This window comes from Microdochium trichocladiopsis (genome assembly GCF_020744255.1).
Source record: "Microdochium trichocladiopsis strain MPI-CAGE-CH-0230 chromosome Unknown B0I36scaffold_2, whole genome shotgun sequence".
NCBI classification, from domain to species: domain Eukaryota; kingdom Fungi; phylum Ascomycota; class Sordariomycetes; order Xylariales; family Microdochiaceae; genus Microdochium; species Microdochium trichocladiopsis.
In genome coordinates this window covers 458,698-484,996 of record NW_025763545.1, presented here as the reverse complement: position 1 = coordinate 484,996, position 26,299 = coordinate 458,698, and the positions used below count along the sequence as shown (strand labels likewise).

The window sequence follows — 26,299 nt, the reverse complement described above, 5'->3', positions numbered from 1 at the left end:
AAATGTGCTCACAAGCGAACCGGCAGGGGGTCCTCATTGGTTCCCAAGCTGACTGGCTCCCTCTCAGCTCGACTTGGCGCCGTGTGGCTTACAGCATTTGCTTGTTGTTCTTCGGTTGTCATGTCATTATTGTTCTTGCCTCTTTTTCTTTTTTTCTTCCCCGCCTCGGAAATGCGTGCCCCCACGTGCTCGGTGTCGCCAAGGCGCTTGGGAGCTGAGATCTGGTGCGTTTTCGCACCGAATTTGATGCGTCTATGGCTTGTTGAGTTTGTGTGAGTCCTCGCGCTTCATTGTACCCGCTCGACAGCGGTCGCGATTGTGTATTCCATGCACCAGCCTTGTGTTTGTGGTCTTTTCCGTGGTATGTCATGCATATATGCAATTCTCTTCCCGTGCCAGCACCCACGGATCGTGCAAGGATTAGTCCCTGTTGTCCACCGGCCTGTTGTCAGTGCGCTCCCAAAACGGCAACTTCTCGCCGTTTCGGTAGCGAAACTCAAGGAGAAACCTAGAGATACAGGTGCGATATCGTCCCTGTTGTTCAGGTTTTCGTCGATTTTGCAGTGGTTCGCAGACAGGGAGCAGACTGTCGTGAGGTCACACAGAAGCTTTTGATTTCGAGTGAACAGACACCACAGAAGCGCGCACCATATGCGAAAGGGGACTGTGTTGCTCTTGGACATGCAGAATGGCTGTCCAGGTTAGGTACACGTGGACGTCAAGTACGGCACAGCATTACATGACATGGCATGGACGCGTGGGGTGCAGACATCGGAAGTGTGGGCGGGGAAGTTGCGGCGTGTCTGACGCACCTTCAAGGTGGTTTGTGAGGGGGGCAAATGGCGTCACCAACGGAGTATGCCCTCATCAGATATAGTTCTGTGGACATTCGGAATGCCTCTTGAGTCCCACCGAAGAGGGATTGTCTCAGTGAACAATTCGGATTGGGCTTGGACAATCGCCGTTGCATCGAGCCACACAATGGGGATCGCAGGCACAGATCGTGCTCATGTTTCCAGCTTCTCGTGATCCTCTTCAGGTGTGCTACAGCCCTCGCTGTTTTGTCATCAGACGGGATGGGACGTTGGGCATCGTCCAGACATGTTCAAACTGACCAGGCCACCTTGCGGGCCGATTGGGCCTGCTCGAGGCACATGAATCACGTTCGAGGCGGGGTATGGCCCACGAATCGGGAGGGCAGCGGGAAGAAATTGAGCTGCAGGGTGACGACGTGGATGCTGTGAGGCGAGGGATGGAGGAGCTGCAACGTGACAGACTAGGCAAAGGGGCCAATTCTGAGGGGTTTGCTCAGCTCATCATCCATGGGAATGGACAGCCAGCCGCAGAGGAATCTCAGACACTATGAAGCGTCGCAAGAGGTGCCCAGGTGATGCTCAACAGCACGGCGCCGGTGGGTTCCAAAGAATCGCCAATTTCAGTTTCTCCCAGTGCGGGCCGTCGCGCAAGAGTCTTTGATGTCGTTGGCTACCGAGGGGGTCAAAGGTGCCGGCTTGAGTGCCCCGCGCGGGAGTAATGATGTCGATGCCACCTTCTCCACGCACAATTCCGTAAGCCCGTAGGTTCGGAAACAGAAATATGCCCATTCCATTCTGGGTAAGCAGGTTGTGGCCTGAGGCCTTCCCATCCGCCTGTCGCATCTCGCCTGCATGAAACCAGGCTGGTGGTCAGCCTTCATTTCCTAGATGAATAGTTCGTTCTGTAATTTATACTCGGTATCGCGATCGGCGGCTCTCGAGTTTGGCGAGGGACCCCCCACCGCCTGCAGGCTGTTGAGGAAAAAGGGGCATTCCGTCGGCCGGCTGGTGTCGTGGGGAATGAATGGGCGGTTTGCGCTGAAATTGCACGTCTCCCCCCAAGGGCGGGCAGGGCCGTTCGTCCAACGAGGGCAGGCGGGTGTCGGGACGAGCTCGACCCACTCTCAGACGCGAAGGTCCATGAGGGTGCAGAAGTGGTGGAGGTGCGGAAATGGGCAACGGTAATGAGGACTTGTTGGATGCCGCGAGGACAGGGCGGACAGGGAGGGTGGTGGTTCCAGAGTCAGACAGACTGGCTGCCGTTCCCCTCGTGTGCCCACGCCTGCTCGAGGCAGCAACCACGGCGGATGATTTGATGTGGATTGTCGAAGGTGCTGCCAGCAGGAGCCATGTACGTCTTTCGTCCATGAGACTGGAATCCTGGCTGGAAGGCACAGAAAGACGGCTGCAGTGCTTGATGGCTCTGAGCTCATGCAGGGACCGCATTCACTCGTGCTGTATTTTTGCTGCCATTCCCAAAGGCACGTCCACCGGCATACAGCAGACATCGGGCTGCAAGTACAAGAAGAGCATGATCGACAACGACGAATAATGCGCTCCGGCTGTCAAGTTGGCACGCAGCTCCTCCGGCGCTAATCATGGCCGCCACAGCAGCACATGTTCTTTCGTGACCAAATCTCGACCGTGTCTCAGTGATCATGTCATGCACAGGGCAGGGACCCGACCGGCTTGTGTCTTCTGACCAGAAGAATGCATGTCGTCGACGCAGACTATCAGATCAGGCAGTCAGTCGGCTGCGCAGTGCATGCGTTGTGCTGTCCGTTGGCCGCCGTTCCTCCACGCCCGTCCCGGTTATTTCCTCAATCGACCCCCGTCGCCCCATCGCCGCCGCCGCCGCCGCCTCTCCTGTGTGCTGGCTGGGCAGCACTCAATAATAACGAACGTGTACCGTAGCGGGCGCGACACCCACTCGTGCTCGCACACCCGCACCACCAGGGGGGTCCATCCATCCAGCCTAATAGATGCGCACCACTTGCACCCATTCGGGCGACCCTCCTCTCCCGCGCGCCGCCCCCGACTCCTCCTGCGTAGCTGCTGCTGTGCTGGCTGTTCCTTCCCTTCTTTTTCTGTACGTCCCATCGCATCACGAGCGCGCGAGCCTCCCCAACTCGCCTCCTCCCGCAAAGCCTCTCTGCCAGGCCTCTCTGTCTGGTAAGTCTGCACCTCAAGCATCCCGCTCCCCTACCCTTCAAGCGTCAGTACTCCAAGTCCTTGTCGATCCTCGCCGTCTCTCCATCAACCCTTCCCCTTTTCGCCGCCGTCCACAATCCTGGGCGCGCAAACCACCATAGCCGCCTCGAGCCAAAAAAAAGGGACCCCCGAGCACAAGACCGCACCCAACACGCCTGTGCCACTCCCGATTTCTCTTCCGGCCGGCGGCAAAAGTACCTCCCAATTGCATCGCTGGCTTGTCCATATTCTCGGATCGATATTCGTGAACACACCGGCGGTCAGGGCGCGGTTAATGAGCAACTTTCACCTACTTCGCCCCACTATCCTCCACGCTCGATCACGACTCTCTTCAACCCACAACTCTTGCATCCTCAGTTCAACTCTGCGAAAAGCTGGCAGCCAGCCTTGCCTCGCCCAACTTCAACAGCACACTGACCTTGTGCGATTATAGCAACCCTGTGGCACAAGAACAAGCTCGCCATCACACCTCGTGGGCCGGCCGACGAAACTTTCGTACATACGCTTGACGGACAATCGATCATCATGTCCCAATACTACGGCGAGTCCCAATGGCCCAATGGGCCTGCGCAAAACCAGCCAAACTGGGACCATCAGACGCCGCCGCCGCCAAGCCGGTCTGGTGAGTACTCGCTATGCACGGTCCCGTTGTTCGTCAATTCGGTAAACTTGGATGCTGACGAAAGGAAAATCAGGGGCTTCGTCCGTGAACCCACGCGAAGATGCTGGCGCTTTCTCCCACCAAATCGAAGGTATGTCCTCTTGAAGATCTACGCTAAGATAAATCACTGCATCGTAGCAGAAGCTGTCGTCGTGCCTGTGTTGGGACAACAAGCCTATAGCAGGGATGACCCATCGAGGCAAATCGCGGTTTGGATGGGTGACTAACAAAAGCTTCTATAGAGGTTGATCGCGCCATTGATAACCTCGTCAAGAGCGGGAAGATGTTCGGTGGATCTGGGCGGCGTGAGTTATCACCTTGTTGTGCTGAGTCACTTTGAGAGGATTGCCTGGGCCGTGTTACACCCAGCTGCATGCTCTCAGACGATCGACGATGGCTGAATAGTCGTTACTATGAACAAAGTTACTGACATCTACCGCAGACTCGAGAGGCGTCTCCGGACACGGCGGCCCGCGAAGCCATTCCGACTTCGGCGACGCTCGGGGCCCTCCGGGCCATCACGGGCCCAATTTGCAAAACTTCTATGCCTCGCAAAGACACCAAAGCTCGCGCGGCTCCAACGAGGCGGAGCAAATGATGCAGGCCAAGCGAAGGATGGCGGCTCAGCGGGAACGAGAGCTGCGAAACTATCATCAGGAGCAGCAGTACAACCGAAGTAGGCCGCCCTCTACTGTATCCCACTAGCACGAGTCTCTACACAAAATCAAACAAAGAGCGCAAGCAAAAGCCAAGTGTTTCATGTCCTGTATCGCCATCCCCAAACTTCATGTATAGTCACTTTGGCTTGGCCTGGAGGGAAGATGGTGTTTGATTCTGCCCTTGCACTGGCCCATCCGCACTTCACTTCTCAGAATGTGTCTCGTCACATGAGCGCTAATCGACGAGTTCTTATAGGCAACTCCCTCGAGCTTCCTGGCAAAGCTGAGCGGACCCTCAGCCCTGGCAACATGTCCGAGGATGATCGCCGTGACCTCATTGCCCGCCAACGAAGCGCCCTATATGGCGAAGGTACCTTCGTCGACGAGCACGGCACGAGCCGTCCTGCCGGGCCTGGCTTCTCTTCCGGACCTTCCAGCCATCGAGGCCCGTCCCCCATGGCTTATGATTACTCGCGCAGTGCTGCCTCTGTGACGGCAGACTCTGAGGGCCACGGACATAACCGTACAGCCAGCAACGCCAGCCCCCAATCGAACCCGCCGACCAACTTGGGCGTGTTTGACAACGGGAGTGGCCCCCAAGCTAGCCGCACCAGCAACTCCTCTCCGACTGGTGGCTCCCCACCTCACCATGGCGGACCCTCTGGCAAGCCCAACCAGTCTGGAAGCACGGTTGCACCCATTGGCACCCGCCCTTCTGGTGTGACACAGAATTCCAACCCTGCCATGGGCAAGCGCTCTACCACCCCCCTGCCCTCCCCACTGAGCCAGGGCTACTCCGCCGGCGATGTTGATGCCAAAGATGGCGCTAAGGGTTCTGCAGCCGCGAACCCAGCCAGCGCTGCTGCGGATGGTTACAACGGATGGGGCAACCGCTCTGGTGTCTGGGGTAACAAATCGAACCTCGGGGTGCAAGCCAGCGTCTGGGGTTAGAATATCCCAGACTTGTACACAAAAATGCAGTCGCGTCACGCCTGTTCCATCAGACGCAGCCGAATACTTTTTGGAACACCTCATCTGACTGCAGTTAGCAGTTGCAATCTCGATCCTGTCGGCAAGCGGGCATCAAGATTGTCAAGCATCTCCGAGGTGTTGTGTGGTTTTCTCTTGAGCGAATCGGTAGTCTTGAGGACGGCCATATTTTGTCATGGGTTTCTGGCCGGCTCGTGTTGTTTGGAGTTTTGTTTCACACGCTTGCGATGCCAACTCGCTGCTCATCAGGTTGTCCACACATTTGAAGCGAGGGGTCTGTCAACATTTCAGGGGTCAAAACATTATATCACCAGGTCTCGGGTGTTTCATTTAGGTGGGCGGGGAGGAATGGAAATTGCGCAAAAAACATGGATCACAAAACCAATACGGATGGGGAAACGGAATCTTGTTTGGGAACGCTTGGCGATCATCTGGGTCGTCCAGCGCGAAATGTAGGGAAAGCACGGCATCGCGTGGATCAATGGGGGCACAGGCTTTGGGTTTTGGGTCAGGTTATCATGTTTCTGGGCGATTGCAATGGCTGTCGGAGTCTCTTTTCTTTCCTTCTTTCTTGTTGTTTCGCTTGACTTTGGGCATCATTACACAGACATCTAACCACCTCACATCCGCACACGCACGCACACACACACACACACACATACACATCACCATCTAACACAAGCTCCACGCATTTTATCGGAAAGGCACAGAGATATACACATCATATTATTCCCCCCAAACGTTTGTTTTATTTCCATCGGTACAGGAGGAAAAGGAGGAGTTTTGACTTATCAAGCAAAATAATAACTGGGAATTTCGTGTCTTTTACCTGATCATGGTTGATATGGGTCATGCTCCCCTTGCTGAGATACTTGTCCGCTGTTTGGTCAACTGTTCTCTGCCTGACACGGAGATTGGGAGTTTCTAGCAACTGATGAATTTGTCAACAGATTTTGGGAAGGAAGCTTCACAATACCGGATCACGCTATGCAGGCCAGCTACTGGCCGTGATGGCTTTTTTTCTTTCTTTTAGGGACGCAGGTAAGAGAAAGAGACCTCGCTGACCCTTTTTTAATCCAGAAGATTTTGGCTAGAGCAGTAGCAACGATCTGAGGCATGGCTATGGAACTGAAAAGACCAAAGTGCTGCTGGACGATATCCGTGTATGGGCTAGGTCTTTTGTGGAAGCAAAGTCACCGACTTTCTCCCCTTCGCATGCTGCTCGGACTCTCTTTTATAATAGATAGTATGGCCCCTCCTCCGGCATGAACGCTGATTATCCATTTCATCTCTGCAAATGTACAAATAGCCGGTGTCTCTGCGTGTAAAACGTCGTCTAGAGAAAAAGAATTGTGCTGTAGCTGATGTATATACTCACAAGGCGCGGACCGGAGTGGCCCATGAATGAGAATGAAGGGGAAACTTGTGTGGACAAAGTGGCTCAAAGCCGGACAGTCTTCGTGGGAATCAAAGCCGTCTCCGTGACGTTCGGATAAAAACTGTCTGTGTGTTCTTCAGTAGTAGCGGCCGTGCTCGAAAGCTTCCCGTGGAGGCGTTAGTTAGCTTTTTCTACATACGTGCTTCAAATGCGCTACCTGCGTTAGTTTGTTTAAACCCCCTGAATCCTTCTGAACCTTTTGGCACGATATTCATTTGACTCTTCTCTGCTGTTAGTCGAGAACCGGCATTCCAGCCTGGATTAGATCAAGTTGCTCGTCACCCGCTCCTCGCATTGGAAGTCGGCAATGTTCAGTGGCCTGTGCCATATGCATACCTTCCAGCCATCTTTACAGACGCGTCCCCACGCGCTAGCCAGCAACGTGCCAGCAATCGCCGATGAGGGAGGGAGATTAACCGCGGAATGGTATGAGATGCAGGGCGACAGGTTTAGAAATAAGTAGCCTCCTCCCTTTAGCGGAAAATAGCACGCTGACTCCGAGGGGCAGGTTCAGACTTGTTATCATTGCTATCAGCGCCCGCAGCCTTTGCTTTGTGGCAAGGGAGCGCAGAGGCAAGGCGGTGTTAAGGATGTGATTGATGGTTTTGGTCGTGGACCCGCCGTATGGAGGGATGGAGCGGAGCTACGATGGTAGCGGCGGCGGCGGGCGATCCTATGAGATCCGCTCGCCGTCTTGGCAGGCTGGAGCCTCGATCTGCCTTGGACAGAAGATGGCACGATGTTGAAAAAAACTGGCCGGTGATAAATCCTCCAGCCATGGCTGATGCGTGGTCGTTGGAGGATCGGGCGCTAATGCACGCGCCCGTTCTGTCGTCCATAAGGGGTAAACGTCTAGAAGCAGGTTGGGGATCTGCTTGGTGGCACACATGCCGGTTGAGCCCCCAGAGGTTGAGCTTGGCTAAAAGCATTTTTGGCCAGGAGTCAAGCCCAGACAATTACGGTGTCGGATGGCTGTCCTCTTTACGCTCTGTACGGGCTTGAATGCGACGGGAATCGCACATGAAGCTGCGAGACTGTATTCAACGTAGAATATCCAACTTCGAAAACGCTTGTCTATGGAGTGGCCCACACGTGGCTGGACAAAAACGTCCGCGCCTCGAGCACGCTGAGTAGTCTATCGCACTGAATCGAGAATGGTGGACCTGACTGAGACAATTTCGCATGTCATTCTTTGTCCCAGCCGATATTTCCCTTGCTTCTGTTCTTTGCGCTGCTCGATGCAGTTGCCATGTCTGGAACGGAAGACCTATTGCCGTAGGCAGACTGCCCACCCCTCACAGGCTTGCTAGAGCCCAGCTGGAATCTGCTCCTCCAACAACGGAAGAGGTTGGCTGGGCGCAAACACCGCGAAGCAAGCTTAGCCTGAGTGAAACTAGGCCGAGCGAATTGTGCAGTGACTTTGTCCAGGGCAGCCCATGATGGTGCAGGGAACTCATAAAAGACGGTTACAAAGTAGGATGCGTGTAGGGGAAATCAAGCTTACTAGAAAGGCAGCGACTGACTGAGATGCAGCGCCAGCATATGTGTAAAGTGGCTTGCCGCCACATCTGCTCAACCGTGGTTTGCGGCCGGACGGGATTTTAGCCGTGGTGAGACATTGCGTTTCTGCTTCGGTGGGCAGCCTGGTCGGCACTTCTGGGGTTGGTTTGTCACAGCATCGACCAGTCATCACCATTACTGCCACTGGCTTGTGCTTATGCTGGTGGCATGCCAATACATTTACTCCATGCAGGTGAGGCCGCTGTGCTTCTCAGATCCTTGCAGCTGACTTCACCCATTGGTTCTTTCTGATTGAGCCACGAACTACGCAGTACGCAGCAGTGTTCCCTTGGTTGTCGTTGTGGAGACAGGAGGCTGATGCCAAGGATCGCCCCAGCTGGCCGTTGCCCACTCTTCCGAACCCCTGTTGACCTCATATCTTCGGGAGCTTCGTGAGCACACAGACCTTTCCGGAGCTATCATAAGCCATCCAATCACAATCTGGGTCCAGCCCAATATGAAGTAGTCGCATCTGGCCGCAAATTGCCATCAGTTGGAACATGGTCCATGGGATGTTGACCCTGAATCCCGAAAGCTATGCCTTGCCGGTCGTCAGGCTTCTCAGCCAACCTAGCCTCGCTATGTACCAGGACAACCGATGCGGAAGCGGAAATTACAAGGTATAGCAACAAGCGTGTTCCATGGTCAGGGGTTCAGATCAGCTCCGGAGAAAGTACGGAGTAGCTTCGAAAGCGCTGTGCCCCAAGAGCTGTTCTCTCAACAATCGTGAGCGACGGTAACCAGTTCTGGGGCCTTGGTGTGACGTCGGCTAAGCTGAGAGCCAACAACCCCCAGGATGCATTTCGTTACCATGATTATGTGCATGGTCTTTGTAAGCGCAGGTATTCAGCCTAGAGGTGAGCGGAGCCGTCTGTCTTCTCGGACCCCACATCTTGCTTGGCTTGGCGTGCGCAGACTGGCCACATGCAGCGCAATGAGCATTCCGTAAGCGCCAAAAATTGCCGTGTCCCGATATAGCGTTGAGTGGCCAGTTCCGCAACGGAGGCTTCGTGTTGGATTCAAGCCAAAGATCGGACGGCCAACAGCAAGGCGGGACGCAGTGACGTCCCTAATACGGGGGCTGTGGAGTCGTAGTGCAGGAAGTTCCCTTCCAGATGGATTGTTTGACCAAAGGGGCTGGCCAGGTCAGGGATCAGGTGGGTGCCGAGCAGGTGTCGTCCCTCAGGTTGAGTGCCTGTCATTTCAAGCGGTACTGCGTAGGTCACGTCGCTCGCGCGCCCAAACTTGTGGTCTCTGTACCTGGCAATTGCCTCTCTCGTGTTCGAAATCAATGTCCGCATATCTTGAAGTCCCTATCTGAGCAGGTGTTGACCAGAACCACTAATGATCACGACGGAACACGAGGGATCGCTGGAGGAGGGGCACGGACGCGCCATCCTATTAAAGAAGCCACCTTCCGTGTCGTGCGTGTCCTGAAAAGGGTCCAATGGTCTTGCCCCTAACCTTGAAGGAGTCTCCAGGGTTTTCAGGCTGGCCGGGAGATCGTTTGTGGGGACTTTGCGCTACAATCACACCATGGCGGCGCCAGCACGTGCCGGGGCTGCTGTCGCTATCAAGGACTTTGGCTGACTAGAAGCACTGGAAATTGGACCGATGGAGGTTGCTATCGCAGCAGGACGGGCGTGGAGCAGCTGCACAGGTCGACAAAGTATGTAGCAACTGTCAAGCTTATGGACGACTTGAAGGCGGGATCAATAGCGTGCTCGCGCCGTACAAATTTAGACCGTGCCATGCCAGTCCAGTATAGATTGTAGCCGCGACCGGCATCAATTAGGGGCTTGTCCATTAGTGTCGTTGGTGACGATGGTTCTCATGGTGTTTGCTGCCTCCTTCCGCAGCTAAGGGACTTAATAATCATGGACGGAATGTTTGGCGTATCGTTGCTTCTGCTGCAAAAGGCAGGAGCCAGCTCATGGACGTTGGAGGCACCTTTGCTCCTTCCCGAGTGACTACAACGGCCTGCTCATTGTCGATAAAGCACCCAGAGGCATACAGGGGTGTCTCTTCTGCCCCAAGCTTGGTCTGGATACGTACCCAAGGCCGTCTACGGACATGGGGGACGGAGTAGCTTTGGAGTAATTAGGTGGGAGCACCAAGCACCGTGCTGTTTGTCGCCAGCCCAGCCCGCCTCGAGTCAACACGGGTATGCACGAACCGAGCCAGGAGACACCCTACTGCAGCTCGCAGCTGACTGCTGACCGCACGCTCAACCAGGCCAAGGACTGCGCCCTACTACGTGTGATACGCCTTGCTGAGGCACACACCGTCATGTCTGCGGGTGGCACAACAAAGGGACTGCGGGCGGTGCCTGGCTTGATCCTAGGCCCTCAAAGGCACACAGCCAAGGAGCGTCCGTTGCTCAAGTGTAGTAGTATTCTAGCAACCCACCACAACCAACCTGCCCGGTCGCACTTCCCTTTCCTTCGGCCCCTGGCACCACACAGTGCTGCACCCCGCACACTGTCCACACCCGTCACCACCTGCAGATGCACTTTCGCTCTGTGACGCCGGACCCCCTTCGCCTCCCACCTCACTGCTCCTCCTTCCCTGTGTGCTGAGGACATCAAACACCAGCACCGACTCTTTGGAGACTCTTGCTCCTTGTCTCCCGCCTTCGTCTCCTTTGGACCATCGAGCAGGCTTTGTCGATTCCGTTCCACAACCACTGCATTCCCTCGGCCCTCGCTAGCCACGGCAAGGCGCTCTTCGGCTCGTGCGACTTCCCGCCAGTTCGTTTGGCCCGTCTTTCGACCAGACGCAACCGCTGCGCAGAGAACTCCCCTTCTGGACAATAAACGTTGCTACTCATGCTTCTGCCGTCGCTGCCGACCTCATGATCTAGACGACGACGACGTCCTCTCCCTCCGAACCGAGTCCGGCGTATCACGCATCTCTTATTCACCTCTCTTCGACACCCGATCTCGCGTGCTCTGGAGCCGCTCTTTCAGCAACTAGAGTCCACATACACCCCATTCGGCACCACGCCCGTCTTTCCGTTCCCTCGCTTTAGGCCTGCCCGGTACACGTGCGGCCATTCACCTGTTACGACTAGTCCACCGACCAGTTCCTCGTTGATCTCGACCACAACGGGCGTCACGCCATAGCCGTTTGCTGTTGACGACTCTTGACTTCTGGCGACACAACGCACGATCAAATCCACGCCTGCCCGGCCACAGCGCTGCGCGGCTCGATCCTCTCCGTTGCGACGCCCTGATTCTGTCCAAGGCATACCACCACAAGGATACACGGCAGCGTCTTCTGCTTCCTCACCTGGAACGTTCTGTTCAACCATCACGTCCCCAACAAAAAGTACATACGATTTCGTGCGGGTCCATCTTCATGGACAGTCGACCGGCAGCGGTAGACTCGAATCATACTTACCCCCCTCGACTCTTTACGCGATCAACCTCGAGTCCAGCAGTTCCCAAATTAAGCTCGGCAACGCAGCCCTCTGCAAATTTGAGTCTTGACCCCGCACCGAGCGTGCAGTATTATTCCCACATCGGGCTGTGGCCGGTCCTCCTTCCTCATCAGTCGTCGCTCTTCCAAGCACAGTTGCTGCAGTATAACAAACTCATCGCGCCTGGTCGAGGTGGCGGCCTGCAGACACCTCCACTGCCGCCACTCCTGTCGAGTCAGAACGCTCACGCAGGGACTCGGTCCCGATCCTCCTCCAAGACGTCCAAGCAAGAGCAACGTGCAAAACAAGGATCTCAAAGCTGCCATGGGAATAGGAGCACCTCTGCTACCCCAGGCAAAGGCGAGCGAGTTTCTGTAACGAACAAGGAAACACTGCAGACGACACCAAAAATGGTCCCACCTAAAAAGACAGACCTGGCCAACCCCTTGCCGCCTCGGCCGTTCAAACCGTCAACATCTCCGGCGGCGGTTGTGCCTCACTCGAGTTCCGTCCCATCGACTCCAAGACAGCGTGCCCGCAATTTCTCTTTCGAATCCCGGGAACAGTCACCTAGCGCAAACCACAACCATTCGCCCCGATCTGTCTACTCTGAGACAAATGGAACGGTGCCTTCATTACGCCCGCTGCCGCCACCTCGGGCGCCGCCGTGCAAGTATGAGACGGGGCTCAAGTTTTCGCGGCGAAGAATACCCTACAACATTGGCGATGCCCCATTGGACAAGGTTGATCTCAAGACCGTGAAGGCCAAGTTGACCGATCCGGAGCAGGAGAAACTCACAAAAGACATGAACGAGCTGTATGACAGGTTACAACCGACAGCGTCTATCGAGCAAAATCGGCATCAACTCGTGCGGAAACTGGAGAAGTTGTTCAATGATGCGTGGCCAGGGCATGATATCCGAGTTCATCTATTTGGGTCGTCTGGAAACTTGCTATGCTCTGATGACTCTGACGGTAAGATAACGATATCATCTCGCGCAATTGAATCACTGGCTGACGCTTGTTGTGAAAAGTTGATATCTGCATAGTCACGCGCTGGAAGGAGCTCGAATCAGTCTGCAAGATAGCGGATCTTCTGGCTAAAAGTGAGGCGATCCTCGATCTTTGGCGTTCAACAGGACAAAAATTGCTAACGTTGCATAGATGGCATGGAAAAGGTGGTTTGTGTCAACTCTGCAAAGGTCCCAATTGTCAAGATTTGGGATCCGGAGTTGCAGCTGGCTTGCGACATGAATGTCAACAACACCCTAGCGCTCGAGAACACACGCATGATCAGGACGTACGTGGAGATTGATGATCGGATACGACCTTTGGCGATGATTGTCAAGCATTGGACGCGGCGGAGAATTATAAACGACGCTGGTAAGCATATGGAATATCCTCCCACCTAAACTCTTGATCGTAATTCTGACATCGTACAGCTTTCGGCGGGACGTTGAGCTCATACACGTGGATATGCATGATCATCGCATTCCTGCAACTGCGTCAACCGCCTGTTGTGCCGGCACTCCATCAGCGCCAGCACCAAATGCTCCCTAAGAAGGATGGGGAAATGGCTGCGTTCGCCGATGACCTTGATCAACTGCGAGGGTTTGGCGAGAAAAACAAGTCAACTCTGGGCGAGTTGCTCTTCCAGTTCTTCCGTTTCTATGCGCACGAATTCGATTATGCGAACAATGTACTCTCAATACGACTCGGCAAGACAATCTCGAAGCGAGAGAAGAATTGGCACCTGGGCATGTTGAACAACAGGCTCTGTGTTGAGGAGCCATTCAACAACGAGCGCAACCTCGGCAACACTGCTGATGACACAGCTTTCCGCGGTTTGCACCTTGAGCTGCGCCGGGCTTTCGACCTGATTGCACAAGGCAAGTTGGACGAATGTTGCGAGCAATTCGAGTACCCCAAGGAGGAGGAGAAGATTTTCCAGAAACCAGCTTCGACTTCTCGACCAGTCCTGCTTAGGAGCGCTTCACAGCAGCAAACGAACCGACAGGGGCGGGGCGGTAGCAGGACGAGTGGCCGGCAGCAGACTCAATACCGAGCCAGCGGAGGCACTCATGCCAGCAACAACAGCGCAAACCGTAGGGCGTCCTCGGGTGTGACTTTTGACGGGAATGCGAATGCCATGTTCCTTGCAGCTGGGTATCCTATGGCAATGGGCATGCCAGACGCATCGATGTATATGCAACAACCGTCCCCTGAGGTCTTGGCGCACACACTGTCGCAGCTCCAGCTTCAGGAGAACAACCTGCGCTTCCTGCAGTACACCCAGTCGCAGGCGTTTGCACAGCAACAGGCGATGGCTCATGCGCAGAGGATGCAGAGTTCTTCAGCTGGTCCCGCATCGTCTGGCCGATCAAGAACGAATTCGTTCGACACGCCGATGACCGCCCCAATGCGGAACGATGTTCGGCCTGAGATGTATTACTACCCACTTCATTTCCAGGCTGCGCAGGCATTCTACGCACAGCATGGCTATACGTACCCGCCATCGCCAACACCGAGTTCCAGCAATGATCTGAGACGGGCGTCGCATCGTTCATCGGCAGCGAGTGATGCAGCATCAAGTCCAGCAGGCAGCACACTGAGATCGCAGTCGCAACCCGCTTCTCGCCCGGTCAGTGGTACCAGCACGGCCCAGAGCCTGCAGATCCCACCGTTCAGTTCGAACGGCATCTCTGGCAGCCCTTCCAAATTTTCGCACGGCTTGTCGGTCCCCACGCTGGCTTCAGATGAAAGCAATGACGTGTCCTCCAGGGCTAGCCCATCAGCTCTCTCACCAGACGAGCGGGCGAGGACGAGCGTGCCAAAGGGGACTCTGGATCCTGGCCCGCTCCTCGTGGGGACGTCCAGAAGCTTCCCCAGTTTGGGTGATGATGCCATCCGTGGGTCGCCAGTTGGGAGAAGACGGCCATCGGCAGACCAGTTTCCTCAGGTTGTTCTTGATAGGATCAACAGGTCATCGCGCTCACCTTCTCCATTAGATCCTGGCCGCTCTCAAACTCGCGCCAACAGCTCTAGTCCTTTTGCTTCCACTACGTCTGGCCAGAACTCGAGTCCTGTGAAGCAAGACCCAACCCCTCTGGTCGTCAATGGGTCAATCTCGATGCCCTCAGCGAATGGTATAGCCCGGGGTTCAAATGCAGGAACCACAAGTCCAACGGAGTCGATGACGGCATATGACAATCCATTACATATAGTGCAACGTTCCGACACGTCAGGCTCCATAGTGCACACCCCCTCGAGTCATTCCTCGGTGTCGGGATACAGTCCCACTCCCGATCGCCCAATAGTCGTCAATGGCACGACTCCCACGATGTCGTACACCCCTAACTCTTCGGCTTATACAACGTACGACTCAATGCCGTCTAGCAACAGCAATACAGTGCAGTGGATTCAAGGCACATATGGGAATGGACAAAATGGCATGATTAATGGCAACTTCATGCAGTGGCCACAGTTCCCTCCTCGAGGACCACCAAATCCACTCATTGCTCATCTGGACCTTGCAACACGTAACGAGGTACAAGATGGACAGGTGCAGCACCTCTCGCCGGTCTACGAGATGAATAGTCCGTCGCCTACTTTGGCCCGCACCGTAGAAGTGGCTGCCGCACAGTCCAGCCCCCGACCAGCTATGCAGGTTCCGAACAAGCCCGACAACAAACCGGAGCAGGGCAGACCGAAGCAGAAGCAATCGGCGGAACGTCCCGAAAATCATCAGGCCACAAATCCACGCATCAACGGGCTGGCTCGTGAGAATGGGCACACTAGGGGCGCCAAGAGCGAGAGTGACAACGTGGCTGGTGGCGGCGGCGGCGGCTGGCAGAAGATCTCGAAAGGGAAGAAGAAAGGCGGCGACGTCAGGGTCAAGAGCGAGCCCCAGTCACAGCGTGAAGAACTGCCCAAGGATGAGTCTGAAAGAAAAGGCGGCTGATCGACGTTGCCATCCAGTGGAGGTGAAGGCACAGACCAAGATCCGACAAAAACACATTCGACTGATGTACTGTCCTTTTTGGATATCGTTTAAATACGAAGGCATGCGGGAGCACATGGTCCTGACCGCCGCCTCGAGCCTAGCATCGACCAGCTATCCGGACGGCCGATGACATCGCCGCACAGCATCTTTCGTACAGCCTCTCAATGACGTTGTGTCACTACCGACCGCGTCGGAGCGCGGTACTCCAAGCTTGTCTCAAGATGACTATCAGCACTTGGTTTTCTGCGTGTCCCTGGACAGCGACCGGATGGGCAGACGCTGTGATCCCAATCTCGTCAAGGGTGGGGTTCGGCATGCTGTTCACACAGTAGCGGGTGTTGTCCCAAAGCGTTTTTTGCATCATCACCAGCGGCAATTTTTCCAGCATCCTTACAGGTCCTGGTTTCATTAGGCATGCAGTTCGGTCCAGGATTGACCTGCTCTTAAACGTTCGCGTTGCATCTGTTTCATTCGGCAAAGGCATGGTAGCACCAGGATTCAATTTGTTTATGTCATGTGGTAGCATTGAGCAGCAGCTGGGATATATGTCTTTTCAATGGCACTTGCATGAAGCACACATACCCTTTTCATAAAGTGGCAAAAGGCGGCGTTTGTTACATTAAAATAAATAGACAATAAAAAGAAAAAAGAGTATAAAAGTGCACAACTCACCGACCTGGGTGCTGTGATTGCTCGTTGGCAAGCACCCGCGAAGTCCTGAGTGCGGAACGGATAGAAGAGTGTTTATGTAGACAGGGTGATTTACCTGTCACGGACGGGCACATGCGGGAATAGGGCATACGGCAGTGCCGCTTGCCGGACGTGTCATGGAGATTCGCGACGCTTCGTAGAGCTCCCGTTCTGTATGCCAAATCATACATCACTAGCTTGATGAGCCCTTTGCACTAATGGCTCCCGGCGAAAAACTCAATCACTTGGTTCAATGTAGGCTACCCTCAGACTCCATCCTTCTCCCTGGGGTGGGGGGGGGGGGGCACAGTAGAAAAAAAGGAACCCGGGAAGGCAAGAAAGAAAAAGACATGTCCGTAGGTGTGGCAAAAGGGGGAGAACATGACAAAGTCACGCCATCCAAGCACGAGTGCAATACTGGATAGCTTTCTTACGAGTTTTGAGGCGCTATCTGTTGCGGGGACGGGACAATATATGATCATCATCGTCAATCATCTTTATTCCCCCCCCTCGTTAGTCTTCTTTTTTTGTCTTCCAAAGGATGTCAATTTGTCAATTTTTACATAAATCCCCAAAACGCCACAGGGAGAGGCGAGCGGGCGGCTTCGCAGAACTAATTCGCAGTGGCTAACTATCGGAACGTGCGTGATACTACAAAAGACCTGCTGCGGCTGCTGCGACAGCGCCCACGGCGGCCAGGATACCTGCGACGGCGGCATTGTCACCCGTCACCAGCGTCGGCGCTGCGACGGCGGCAGCAGCACCACCGGTAGGAGTTGTTGTAGTGATTGTACTCCCGCCAATGCCGATGTTTGTTCTTGTTGTTCTTGATGATGATGTTGATGATTTCGTCTTGGCTGAGCAGGAGACGTCGGTGAAGGTCGAGCCGAACGAGGCGTAGACGTCGTAGTAGCACGCGGTGCCGTACCAGTCGGGGGTGCCGCCGGCTCCTCCAGTAACGACGCCGCCGCCGCCGCCGCCGCCGTGATGTGTCTTTCCCTGCGATCCGGCAAGATCGGTGGTCACGATGGTGGGCTGGGGAGTGACAAGGGGATCCTCGGGAACTCGCTGTCTGAGGGGAGGGGGTGGTGCTGGGGCACCATCGGCGAGATCCCGTTGTTGTTGTTGCGGTGGATTCACGTGACCAAGCGTTGTGATGCTCAGAAGCAGCAGTGCCGTTGACAAGAGGTTGTGCAGCTGCATGGCTGGTTGCACGTAATAATAATAATGAGATTATGTGTAGGTGTGTTTGTTTAAGCTTCAATGAGAAAAGGTTTTAAGCTTATCGCGCACGATACGTGTTTGTGCCGAGGAGCATGAATCACTGGCGCAACGATTGTTCTTCTTGTTCTTGTTGAGAAAAAAAGACCGTGTTCTTATGCTTTTCTTTCCTTGTACTCTGTAACCAGCCTGCAGGTTCACACTTCCTTCATCTGGGGATTTGAGGCCTCTTGTGTCGGCGAGCAGTGCCGGCAGCCAAGACTCGAGAAGGGAGCCAGATGCCTACCGCTTAATTACAGAAAGAGGGCCTGCCTGCCTGCAATGAATGATCCCTTTGAGGCCCTTGCCGATCAGCGTGGCTGGCACGCGACTTGTGATGTCGTTGCCCGCCAGGCTTGTGCCTGATTGGCTCGTCTGTGTGAACCCCCCCAGGTTGTCGATCTCCGCTGGGCAGGGCTAAGCTCTTTTGGCCGGGGCTGGGCACCCTGATTGGCTCGTGTCTGCTGACTTGCACTGCCAGCACATACACATGAGTTGCTTACCTTGAGGTAACTAAAGTACGTCGTAAGTACGTATCTATTTCTGGGGGCGGCCGCAAAGTCTTGGCTCTCGCCAGCCAGCATGGCACGGGCGAGGCTGACCTGCAGCGTGGTTTGCCGTGTTGCGTCTTCACCTCCGACCTGTGCACAGGATAGGCTGCACCCCCCGGGAGCTCAATTTGGCCATGGGTGTGACGTCAGTCTCTGACCACTGCACTCGTTTCTGCACAAAGGGGGCTCGGTCGGTCGGCAATCAGCCAACGTGATCAAAAAGAGGCCGCCCTTTGCTGCGCGGGGGATCAGGGGCGCGTAGGCGTGGGTCAAGTAGTTCTCACTGATGCTTGGGCTCCTCACACCACGAGACGTTGAGCGAGTCGAATAGTGCGTGGATGGGAGCATTTAGTTTCTCGAGAATGCCGTACGAGTACATTCGCCGGCTACTCATCCTGTACCGCTCTCTGCTTCCCTCAATTTAAACCCTCAGTTCCCACAAGACATGCCCGCTTCCCTTTTCTAGTCGCCGAGAGAACTCTGTGATATTGCCATCTCGCCATCTGCTCGTCCCCAAGTAACCCTCCGGCGTCCACTACAGCATCGCAGCAACAACAAGGCCCGCCACACCCGCCACTCCCAAGTGCGTCGGCTCGGGCCCGAGGCCTGCAACAGCAGCGGCCCCGCCCGTCGAAGTCGAAGTTCCAAACGATGCATCTGCTCCATCCTTGGTCTTGGTCTTGGTCTTCCCCGTTGCCCTTGCGGCCATGTGTACTGCCGTGGGCAGCTGGGTAAAGACTGGCGCCGCGGCCGTGGACGCAGCAAACGCAGGCTGCTGCTGCTCGAGGGCGACGGCCGTAGGATCGGGCTGTGGGTTCGCTGACGCCAAGCCGGCGGCTGCGAGGCCGCCGAGTAGGATAGTCCTCGTCAGGATCTGCATCTCGAGTGGTGTCTTGTGCTAGTAATATTCTGTTGTGCTTTGTCGCTGGCTGTCTTGGGCTGGATGATGGTGTCTTTGGGTTGATGTAGTTTCGACCAGTCGACTTCCCGGTATTTACTCCTCTGTACGATGTAACAATTATGGATCAGGGAAGAGGGTTCCTTGAAATGTAAAGCTGACGGTATGAATATCTTTCTGCTGCTGCTATGATCAGCGGTCTCAGCCGCATAGTTATAAGACACCTAGACACTGCAGCTGAAAAGTGACAGCCAATAGCCTTTGAAGACGTCATCGATCCCGAGCGCAATCCGAGCCTTTCAAAGACAATATTAACCCCAGCCTGTTGGAAGGGGGGGGGCTCTTTCAACACAGTCCAGAGTGTGACTTCACACACACTGACTCGAACCGGGCGCCCCCCCCCCCCCCCTTCCTCTTTGCGAACTGGCTTGTCATGACGCAAACAGCTCTAAAGCTTGGGTGAAAGCACAAGGCAACCGACATGATAGTCAAGCTGGACAGAGGAGACTGGCACTACCGGTACGCCTGAGCCTTGGCGGTGAGGGCGCCGCGGGCGCCATGTGCAGAGGCTTGGTGCTGAGTTTCTTCTTTCCGACTGCTTCGTCATGTTGCTTCGACTGTTGGAGAGCGGCAGGGTGACCCCAACAATCCTTGTAAGAACTCTGGATATCAAAAAAATAAATAAAAGAAAATCTTGAAAACAAAGCCAAAATCGAGTCCCGTGGCGGGATCTGCATATTCGTGGACTGCTGTAGAAATAGATTTCGTCTCGTCAAGCAGATACCAAGCCAATTGCTGGCACAACCCGGGGCATTTATCATATAGTGTGGAGATCGTGGCCAACCATGGAGCCTAAAGTCTCTTGGTAACTTTCTGGTCAGGCCGAGGCGAAGCGGACATAGAAAAAAACAGATCATACAGTATTACAACGGCGGGATCGGGCTGCAGAAGTTCGAGCCCCTGGCCCATGGCGGATGGACCACATCTCTCGTTTTATGGTCATATAACCATATTTCCTGAAGACATCAACAAGGGGCGTACAAATCTTTGTATAGAGGAGTCATTTTGCACCATGGGCTCTGCACCTTGTGCTCACCATCTCCAATCCCAAGCTGCATGTAACAACTTGGCCTTATGGGTTGATCCAGTTTGTGAGTTAAGGGGTGACTTCACCATCTGACGTCTACGAGGAATATCGAGGATGCTAGAGAACAAGACTTGCTACCCGTGCTTGTCGATGCAGGCAGGTCTTTGCATCCATTTTGTAGGAGGAACCGAGACAGGCCGGAAGCAATGCGGGCTTCTATGTGTGCTCGCTGAGGTGCTGCTTCGACCCCGGAGCGTGGGTGTAAGCACCATTTCTATGTCCTGGCGATGGTGCCAGTACATCGCAGCTGAATGCAGCATTTATCGTGCTCTTCTGGATCTCTTGACCACAGGAATCCGATTATCGGCTCTGCAGTGACTATCTGAGTAATGCCCTTGTCTCCCTTCGACGTGCTTAACCTCTCGACGTGAGGGTTTCGCCATGAGATTGACTGATGGGACCAATCAGCGAGTTCAAAATTTTGAAACACACAACCTTACGACGCCCTGCCAGGGCAAAATTCAGAACTGGAGAACCTCGCTGGCCAAAGTCGTCCAAGTGCTTTGAACAAAGCTCTGATCCGAATCCTTCATCAGCAAGTCGGCTGGCCCATGCATGTGCCATCTGACGCCTTGCATCGCCACGTGCGTTCAGTACTCTCTGCCAGCACGTGCCCTTCTCATGCTCTTCTCATAGTCTGGGCTTTTTCAGAGGGTTTCAATAGCATGGGACTGTCAGTCCTGCCCTCCTACCTTCGCGAGCAACTGCGGTATGCTTTTGGCAATGGTGCGGCCGTGTCTCAGAACCTTCAGCGATAATGGAGGGGGTCACATGGACGCTACAGCCAGGATCTAGTCCGGTCATCGAGAAACAGCCAGACATCAAAACAATCGTGGGTCGGCGACTGGCGAAACGTCGCAGGGTTGGATCAAACTCAATCCACAAACGGTGGTGTTGGCCGTGGTGGGGTTCAGGCAATGGCGAAACATCTGGAAACCGGACTCGTCTCAGCTTTGCAAACATACCAGGACCCCAGGAAAGCATCAGTCAAAAGAGTGATTCCTCACAAAATGCAGTAGTCAGAACCCAGCACTCATGAAATACGTTTCGAGAATTTCAGACGTTTGGGAGTCAGACCAATGGCACGCAGGCTGCAACGGTCATCTTGGAGTGCCCCTTGTGGTGGTGTGGGCTTGTGTGCTGCTATGCTTGCCACGTTTTGCGCATGTGCATTAACAGAACGGCAAGGCCGCTTCTCGTCGAGGCTTGATCGCTCCATGCATACAGGTCCCAAGAGATTCAGTGCCTCTCGCGCAAGGTTCTGGCGGCTGCGTTTCAATCTGAGCTATCATTGTTAGAGATCCTGAGCTATGATCGTCAGAGTGCCGAGCACTGGTTTTGGCGACGCTTGCTTCGACCCGAGCCCTCGCTTCTGATAGATTGTGGCTTGGGCCAGACTCCAAACTTTGCGCTGTCACGCTCGTGCAACCAGCGGTGTAACTAGCTAATGCGCGCAAATGGCTGTGTATCTCTGACACGTCACTGGCTGCACGGCTGGTGATCGTACACAGGGGAAAGCCTCCATGTGCCATAGACAACGTGGAACTGTGCATGTCAGCTTCGGCCCACGGGCAGCGCGCAGGGTGAAAACGTGGCGCTCGACCAACCGTGCCACGCATGGCTGCAGATGTGAAGAACAGCCTCAGAGGTCCGCTTGAGTAGGGCGCAGAACACGGCTCACTACGATGGGCATCCGCCGGCTTTGCAGACCCACGCGCTAGTGCTGTTGTCAGTCCTCAGATGACGATGCTGGAGTGGAAATGGCATGGCCAAGCAGTGCGAAAGCGTCCAGTAGGATCACGGCTCACACTCAGGGCAAACAACTTCTGTTGACGCAGTGACTCGACGAAGAGTGATCGTCATTCTGTAGCCACAGTGGGGCGTCAACAACTGGCAGCAGAAGCGTGTCGATCTGGCAGATGTGTGTGTGTGTGTGTGTATGGCAGGGCCACGACGAGCCGTTGGATCAGCAACGACAGCAGCATGTCAAAGCCCCATGGATCGATCGCGAGGACAACAGGTCTTGTGGTGGTGTCGTGCTGTCAATTTGCTGCCCGCAGAGCTAGAGTGTCTAGTCTGGGGGATGGCGCGATGGCCATCCCACTATCACAGTCGCCATGAGCTCCTAGGCAATGCTAGCAGGGCAGTTTGATTGGCGGCTGGGTCGCGTGAGTGACGGGACCACACTTGCCAGGACCATGAGCACGCCAACACGCCTTGGTGCTCAGGCCAACTCCTGTTTGGTGGGCATCGGCCAGATTGCGCGCATCGCAATGGAGAGCGCGGTGAGGGGTGTTCAACGTGCGCCTGGGTCGAGAACCGTGGTCCAGTGTGGGATGAGCGAAGCCAGGAGGAGCAGGAAGGCAAAGCCACTCTCAAGATAGAAGTCTGACGGGCGCCAGCAGTGGCGCGGCACATGACAGCTGCAGCGATGACATACTCCGTTTGTGGGGTGAGGCGATGGAGAGGGCAGAGACTGGAGTGCGTGCTGCAGTGAGTAAGATTAAGGTGATTTGTGGACATGCACGATTGGCATGGGCCCGTGGCAGCCACGATGGGAGGAGCTCCCCATTGGGCCTAGCGCCAGGCACAAGGGGCGAGTGACCCTGCTTTTTGTGTGCCTGGCAGCAAGGAGGCCCGCGCCTTGCCTGCGAGTGAGCAGTGCGCCTGGGGAAGGGGACGATGACAGCCCACATCCAGATCGTGGGCGTCGCCAAAACAACCACCCTCGGCCCTGGCCACGATCCCGCCTCTCGGCCAATCAAGATCCTCTCTGCGCGCCCAGCCAGGCCTCTCTTGCAGACCCCAGCGACAACCCAAGGCCCCTCGGAAATTGGCCCAGCGACCTTCTCCTTCAATCTCAGCCAAGCCCGTCCTCCCCAGCGATCAAAATTCCCGCGCCCCTCCTCGGCCTGGGAGAGAACACAGCAAACACAATGCCTGACCGCCATCGTGACACCAGTCCAGCGCGCTTTACGCGCCCAACGGGCCTGCTGCGCGTCGGCAACACTGGCCACTGGGCCATCTGGCCTAGCCCGCTCGCTGTCCATCTCTTGCACCGAGACCCAACGGCCACAGCCCGAACCGACAACACTTGACAGCGCAAATTTACCTGCGACACAGGGCGAGCACACGGAGCAAGGCACCAGGTAGGCTGGCCACAGCTCATGGCACCGTAGTAATACAAGTGAGACGAGAGAATCGCCGGAGGAAGCACAAGCACAAGCAAGAAGCCGCTTGCCATCAGTGGGTGGGTCCGTAGACAGACTCTGGGTCTTGGGCGGGCGACAGGCTCCATTTCATGCAGTCCAGTCCCTACGGACGGCTCTTCCTCTCGCCACATCACACCCAGACACGACTCGCCAATCGCTGTCGAGGCACTCATTCAGCTCCCGAGTAACAGAAAGCCTTTACGGGCCGACAGAGATTGACCGCCGCGACAGGACCTAAAAGAGTTTTCACCCGCCAGGTCGGTCAGAGTTCGCCACGTCAATCACGCCAACGCCTTTCCATGCCATGCCCAGCTGGTGCCCGACCAGCAGACAGCGCGAAACGCACATTGTCACCCCTCACCGCGACGTGGGCGCAATGGTTTGCATGTTCTGAATACACTTGAAACAGTGGGCGGTCCTATGCTACCTCATGTACCTGCGACAAGAGGCCTAGAAGAGGTTACCAGCTGTCTTCTGAAGCGGCCCCCCCGCAACCAAATACTCCAGCAGTCGAGCCGCTCGGGCGAGAAAAGTCTGCTCCATAATATAGGGTCAAGCAGCGTTGGTTACTCAGGACTGGGTACACTCAAGATGGGGCTGGAGACACCCCTTGGCAATGAGAGACCTGGCGCAGGAACACACCCCCCTGCAGTTAGCCTGTTCCTGGCGCTGTCCCTGGCACTAGCCAAGCAGGTCTTGCAGTGCCGTGGCCCACTCACACCCCTCAACACCCCGGTCTAGTCATGCTTTCTAGCTCTGGGCCTCACTTGCGACTCAAGCCCGCCAGCAGGGCCGCCCGGTCTCCTTCTCTTTTCGCGCGCTGCTGCTGGCTGAGTATCAATGAGTGGGATCGTCGACCCCCCCGAAGCCAGACCTGCATGGCGCTGTGCTACCCGTCGTCGTTATATGCGCACTGCCGCCCACACCAGCGCACCTGATGCGCCTACTCCTTCTCCTCCTTCCCCAGATCACCAATCCGTTCACGTACTACAAGACTTCGTTGGCAGAGTCTACTCTTCGCTTTCGTGACGACTATCGCATCCTCCACTTCAAGTACCGAGTACTTTTACAAAACCTATCCCTTCAGCAACCCTCACTCGCCAGTCGCAGCTCCACGCGCGCAAGCAGCCATCGCTTCAGTATCTCAGCCCTAGCACCACGTGCCAGCTCAACCGAGACACATCCCTTGTTGCAACATTGCATTCCAGCACTCTTCACAATGCAATTGTCTACTCTCATCACCGCGGCACTCCTGCCCGCTGCTGCGTTCGCCGATGTCGTCTACTCGACCTCGACCTCGACAACCACGCTCACCCACTACATCACCCTGCAGAAGGTCAGCACGTCGACCGCCTTCACCTCTTACGCCGTGAACACGACTTCTCAGTCGTACTACCCGACCGGCTCATGGTCCAGCGCTTCCATCACTCTGCCCACCTCCACCTCCACCACCACTAAGGGACCTACCACAACTCCCTCCGTTGCTCCCACCAACGGCGCTGGTGTTCTTGGCACCGCCCACGTCGTCATTGCTGGTATTGCTGGCATGGCTGTCGCTGCGATGCTGTAAATCGTCAGCCCATGACTATTTGCCCAGGAGGCAGGACGGAAGATGGCTGTGCAGCCTGAAGACTTTCTTCGGGTTCAACACCGCCATCCACATTCAGCACACGGCCTTTTGAGCCGTCATTTGAGTCGCGACATTGTTGCGCGACAAATAACTTTTTATTTGCAACGAATCTTGAACGATCTATGATTCACTTCTACCATGTTGACGCCAATATCTCACGGGCTCTGCCCAACGTCATCATGGGCACACCTTGGACTTATATGCTTGGCCGGCGGACGGCCCCGAAAACAGTCTCGCAACGCAAACATACACGAGTTCAGCAACAACTCTTTTTCTTCTACCTCAACTTCTTGGGTTCACCATCGGAGTTTTTCAAGGGCCTGGCGATTTCTGCATACCGGATTAGACAGACTTTCATCCCTTAATGTTTCAATGAACCGGCGGGGCTGGCGCACCGCCCTGCCGGCTGGCATTCCACGGCTACAACCTTCAACTGAAACACTTTCACCATTGTCCTGCGCACCTTGCTCTAACGGCTTTGCAGCTTGTTCGAGCAGTGGTCCACGGACACCACGAACGGCGCTCTTTATACTTTCCTGCTTCGCTTCTTTGCCTTCGTGTTTTCTTGAGATACCCCATCGTTGCTAAGCAATCCTCGTTGTATTGCGAAGCGAGGTTGTCTTGCCAAAGACTACCCGCCCAGTACAAACAACCAACAGCATCTTCACCGAAGCTGTTGTCACATGCAGAGAAGTCCCAAGATCTCTTGGTTTCTTGCCGGACCCCCATTTCTTCTTCATCAACAAACCACCTTTGGACCATTCTATCTTTTTCTTCTTCGTTTCATACCATTTATACCCTGAGAGGATGGCAGGGGCGGGACGTATATATGGAGAGTGTATCTGGGGATGAGACCATATGCAATGAATAAGGAGACGAGGATGGACGATGAGTGGAAAGAAAACACAACCAGAAAACCTTTACATATCAATGCGCTGCTACAGCGCTGGAATACACCCGTTGTCCACAACACAATTGCTCGCTGCTCCCGTCATTGTCGTTTTTAGGCCGTGGTTCTTGACCATGCACGTGTCTGTCTCCCTGGCCGCGCGCACGCCGATCTGCCGGGTTGCTTGCATGCCGCATTGATCCCCGCTAGAACCTTCTGTTCTCTGCACATGACAATGCTGAATTGTACGAAACCACTGCGAGG

General features: G+C 55.2%; 8 protein-coding genes across 8 annotated transcripts; 4 read left to right on the top strand and 4 right to left on the bottom strand.

Annotated features, from left to right (window-relative positions):
* Positions 1-1,456: 1,456 nt before the first annotated feature.
* B0I36DRAFT_313524 (uncharacterized protein) lies at positions 1,457-2,518 on the bottom strand. Its single transcript, XM_046152637.1, has one exon. The coding sequence runs from the start codon at positions 2,259-2,261 to the stop codon at positions 1,725-1,727; it is 537 nt and encodes a 178-aa protein (XP_046016321.1). The 5' UTR covers positions 2,262-2,518; the 3' UTR covers positions 1,457-1,724.
* A 1,033-nt stretch (positions 2,519-3,551) lies between these two features.
* On the top strand, positions 3,552-5,297 carry B0I36DRAFT_358934 (uncharacterized protein; the record flags this gene model as incomplete). The annotated part of the gene is made up of 5 exons (XM_046158046.1): positions 3,552-3,648; positions 3,722-3,778; positions 3,930-3,992; positions 4,130-4,363; positions 4,603-5,297. 5 exons carry the CDS (start codon positions 3,552-3,554, stop codon positions 5,295-5,297), a joined length of 1,146 nt encoding a protein of 381 aa, XP_046016320.1.
* Positions 5,298-12,165: 6,868 nt separating this feature from the next.
* On the top strand, positions 12,166-15,716 carry B0I36DRAFT_236612 (uncharacterized protein; the record flags this gene model as incomplete). The annotated part of the gene is made up of 4 exons (XM_046149477.1): positions 12,166-12,730; positions 12,790-12,861; positions 12,920-13,138; positions 13,198-15,716. 4 exons carry the CDS (start codon positions 12,166-12,168, stop codon positions 15,714-15,716), a joined length of 3,375 nt encoding a protein of 1,124 aa, XP_046016319.1.
* Positions 15,717-17,099: 1,383 nt separating this feature from the next.
* Positions 17,100-17,651, bottom strand: B0I36DRAFT_358932 (uncharacterized protein; the record flags this gene model as incomplete). The annotated part of the gene is made up of 1 exon (XM_046158045.1): positions 17,100-17,651. One exon carries the CDS (start codon positions 17,649-17,651, stop codon positions 17,100-17,102), a length of 552 nt encoding a protein of 183 aa, XP_046016318.1.
* Positions 17,652-18,539: 888 nt separating this feature from the next.
* On the bottom strand, positions 18,540-19,139 carry B0I36DRAFT_358931 (uncharacterized protein; the record flags this gene model as incomplete). Its single annotated transcript, XM_046158044.1, has 2 exons — positions 18,540-18,666; positions 18,799-19,139. 2 exons carry the CDS (start codon positions 19,137-19,139, stop codon positions 18,540-18,542), a joined length of 468 nt encoding a protein of 155 aa, XP_046016317.1.
* Positions 19,140-21,530: 2,391 nt separating this feature from the next.
* Positions 21,531-22,727, bottom strand: B0I36DRAFT_313506 (uncharacterized protein). Its single transcript, XM_046152636.1, has one exon. The coding sequence runs from the start codon at positions 22,720-22,722 to the stop codon at positions 22,411-22,413; it is 312 nt and encodes a 103-aa protein (XP_046016316.1). The 5' UTR covers positions 22,723-22,727; the 3' UTR covers positions 21,531-22,410.
* A 1,726-nt stretch (positions 22,728-24,453) lies between these two features.
* On the top strand, positions 24,454-25,086 carry B0I36DRAFT_358930 (uncharacterized protein; the record flags this gene model as incomplete). Its single annotated transcript, XM_046158043.1, has 1 exon — positions 24,454-25,086. One exon carries the CDS (start codon positions 24,454-24,456, stop codon positions 25,084-25,086), a length of 633 nt encoding a protein of 210 aa, XP_046016315.1.
* A 99-nt stretch (positions 25,087-25,185) lies between these two features.
* Positions 25,186-25,884, top strand: B0I36DRAFT_62746 (uncharacterized protein). The gene has a single exon (XM_046163115.1). The coding sequence runs from the start codon at positions 25,285-25,287 to the stop codon at positions 25,732-25,734; it is 450 nt and encodes a 149-aa protein (XP_046016314.1). The 5' UTR covers positions 25,186-25,284; the 3' UTR covers positions 25,735-25,884.
* Positions 25,885-26,299: the final 415 nt, after the last annotated feature.

Bases quoted from the DNA above. Each gene is read 5' to 3' on its own strand.
- B0I36DRAFT_313524 (XM_046152637.1), bottom strand. From the start codon at position 2,261: ATGCGGTCCCTGCATGAGCTCAGAGCCATCAAGCACTGCAGCCGTCTT.
- B0I36DRAFT_313506 (XM_046152636.1), bottom strand. From the start codon at position 22,722: ATGTGCCGCGCCACTGCTGGCGCCCGTCAGACTTCTATCTTGAGAGTG.
- B0I36DRAFT_62746 (XM_046163115.1), top strand. From the start codon at position 25,285: ATGTTGACGCCAATATCTCACGGGCTCTGCCCAACGTCATCATGGGCA.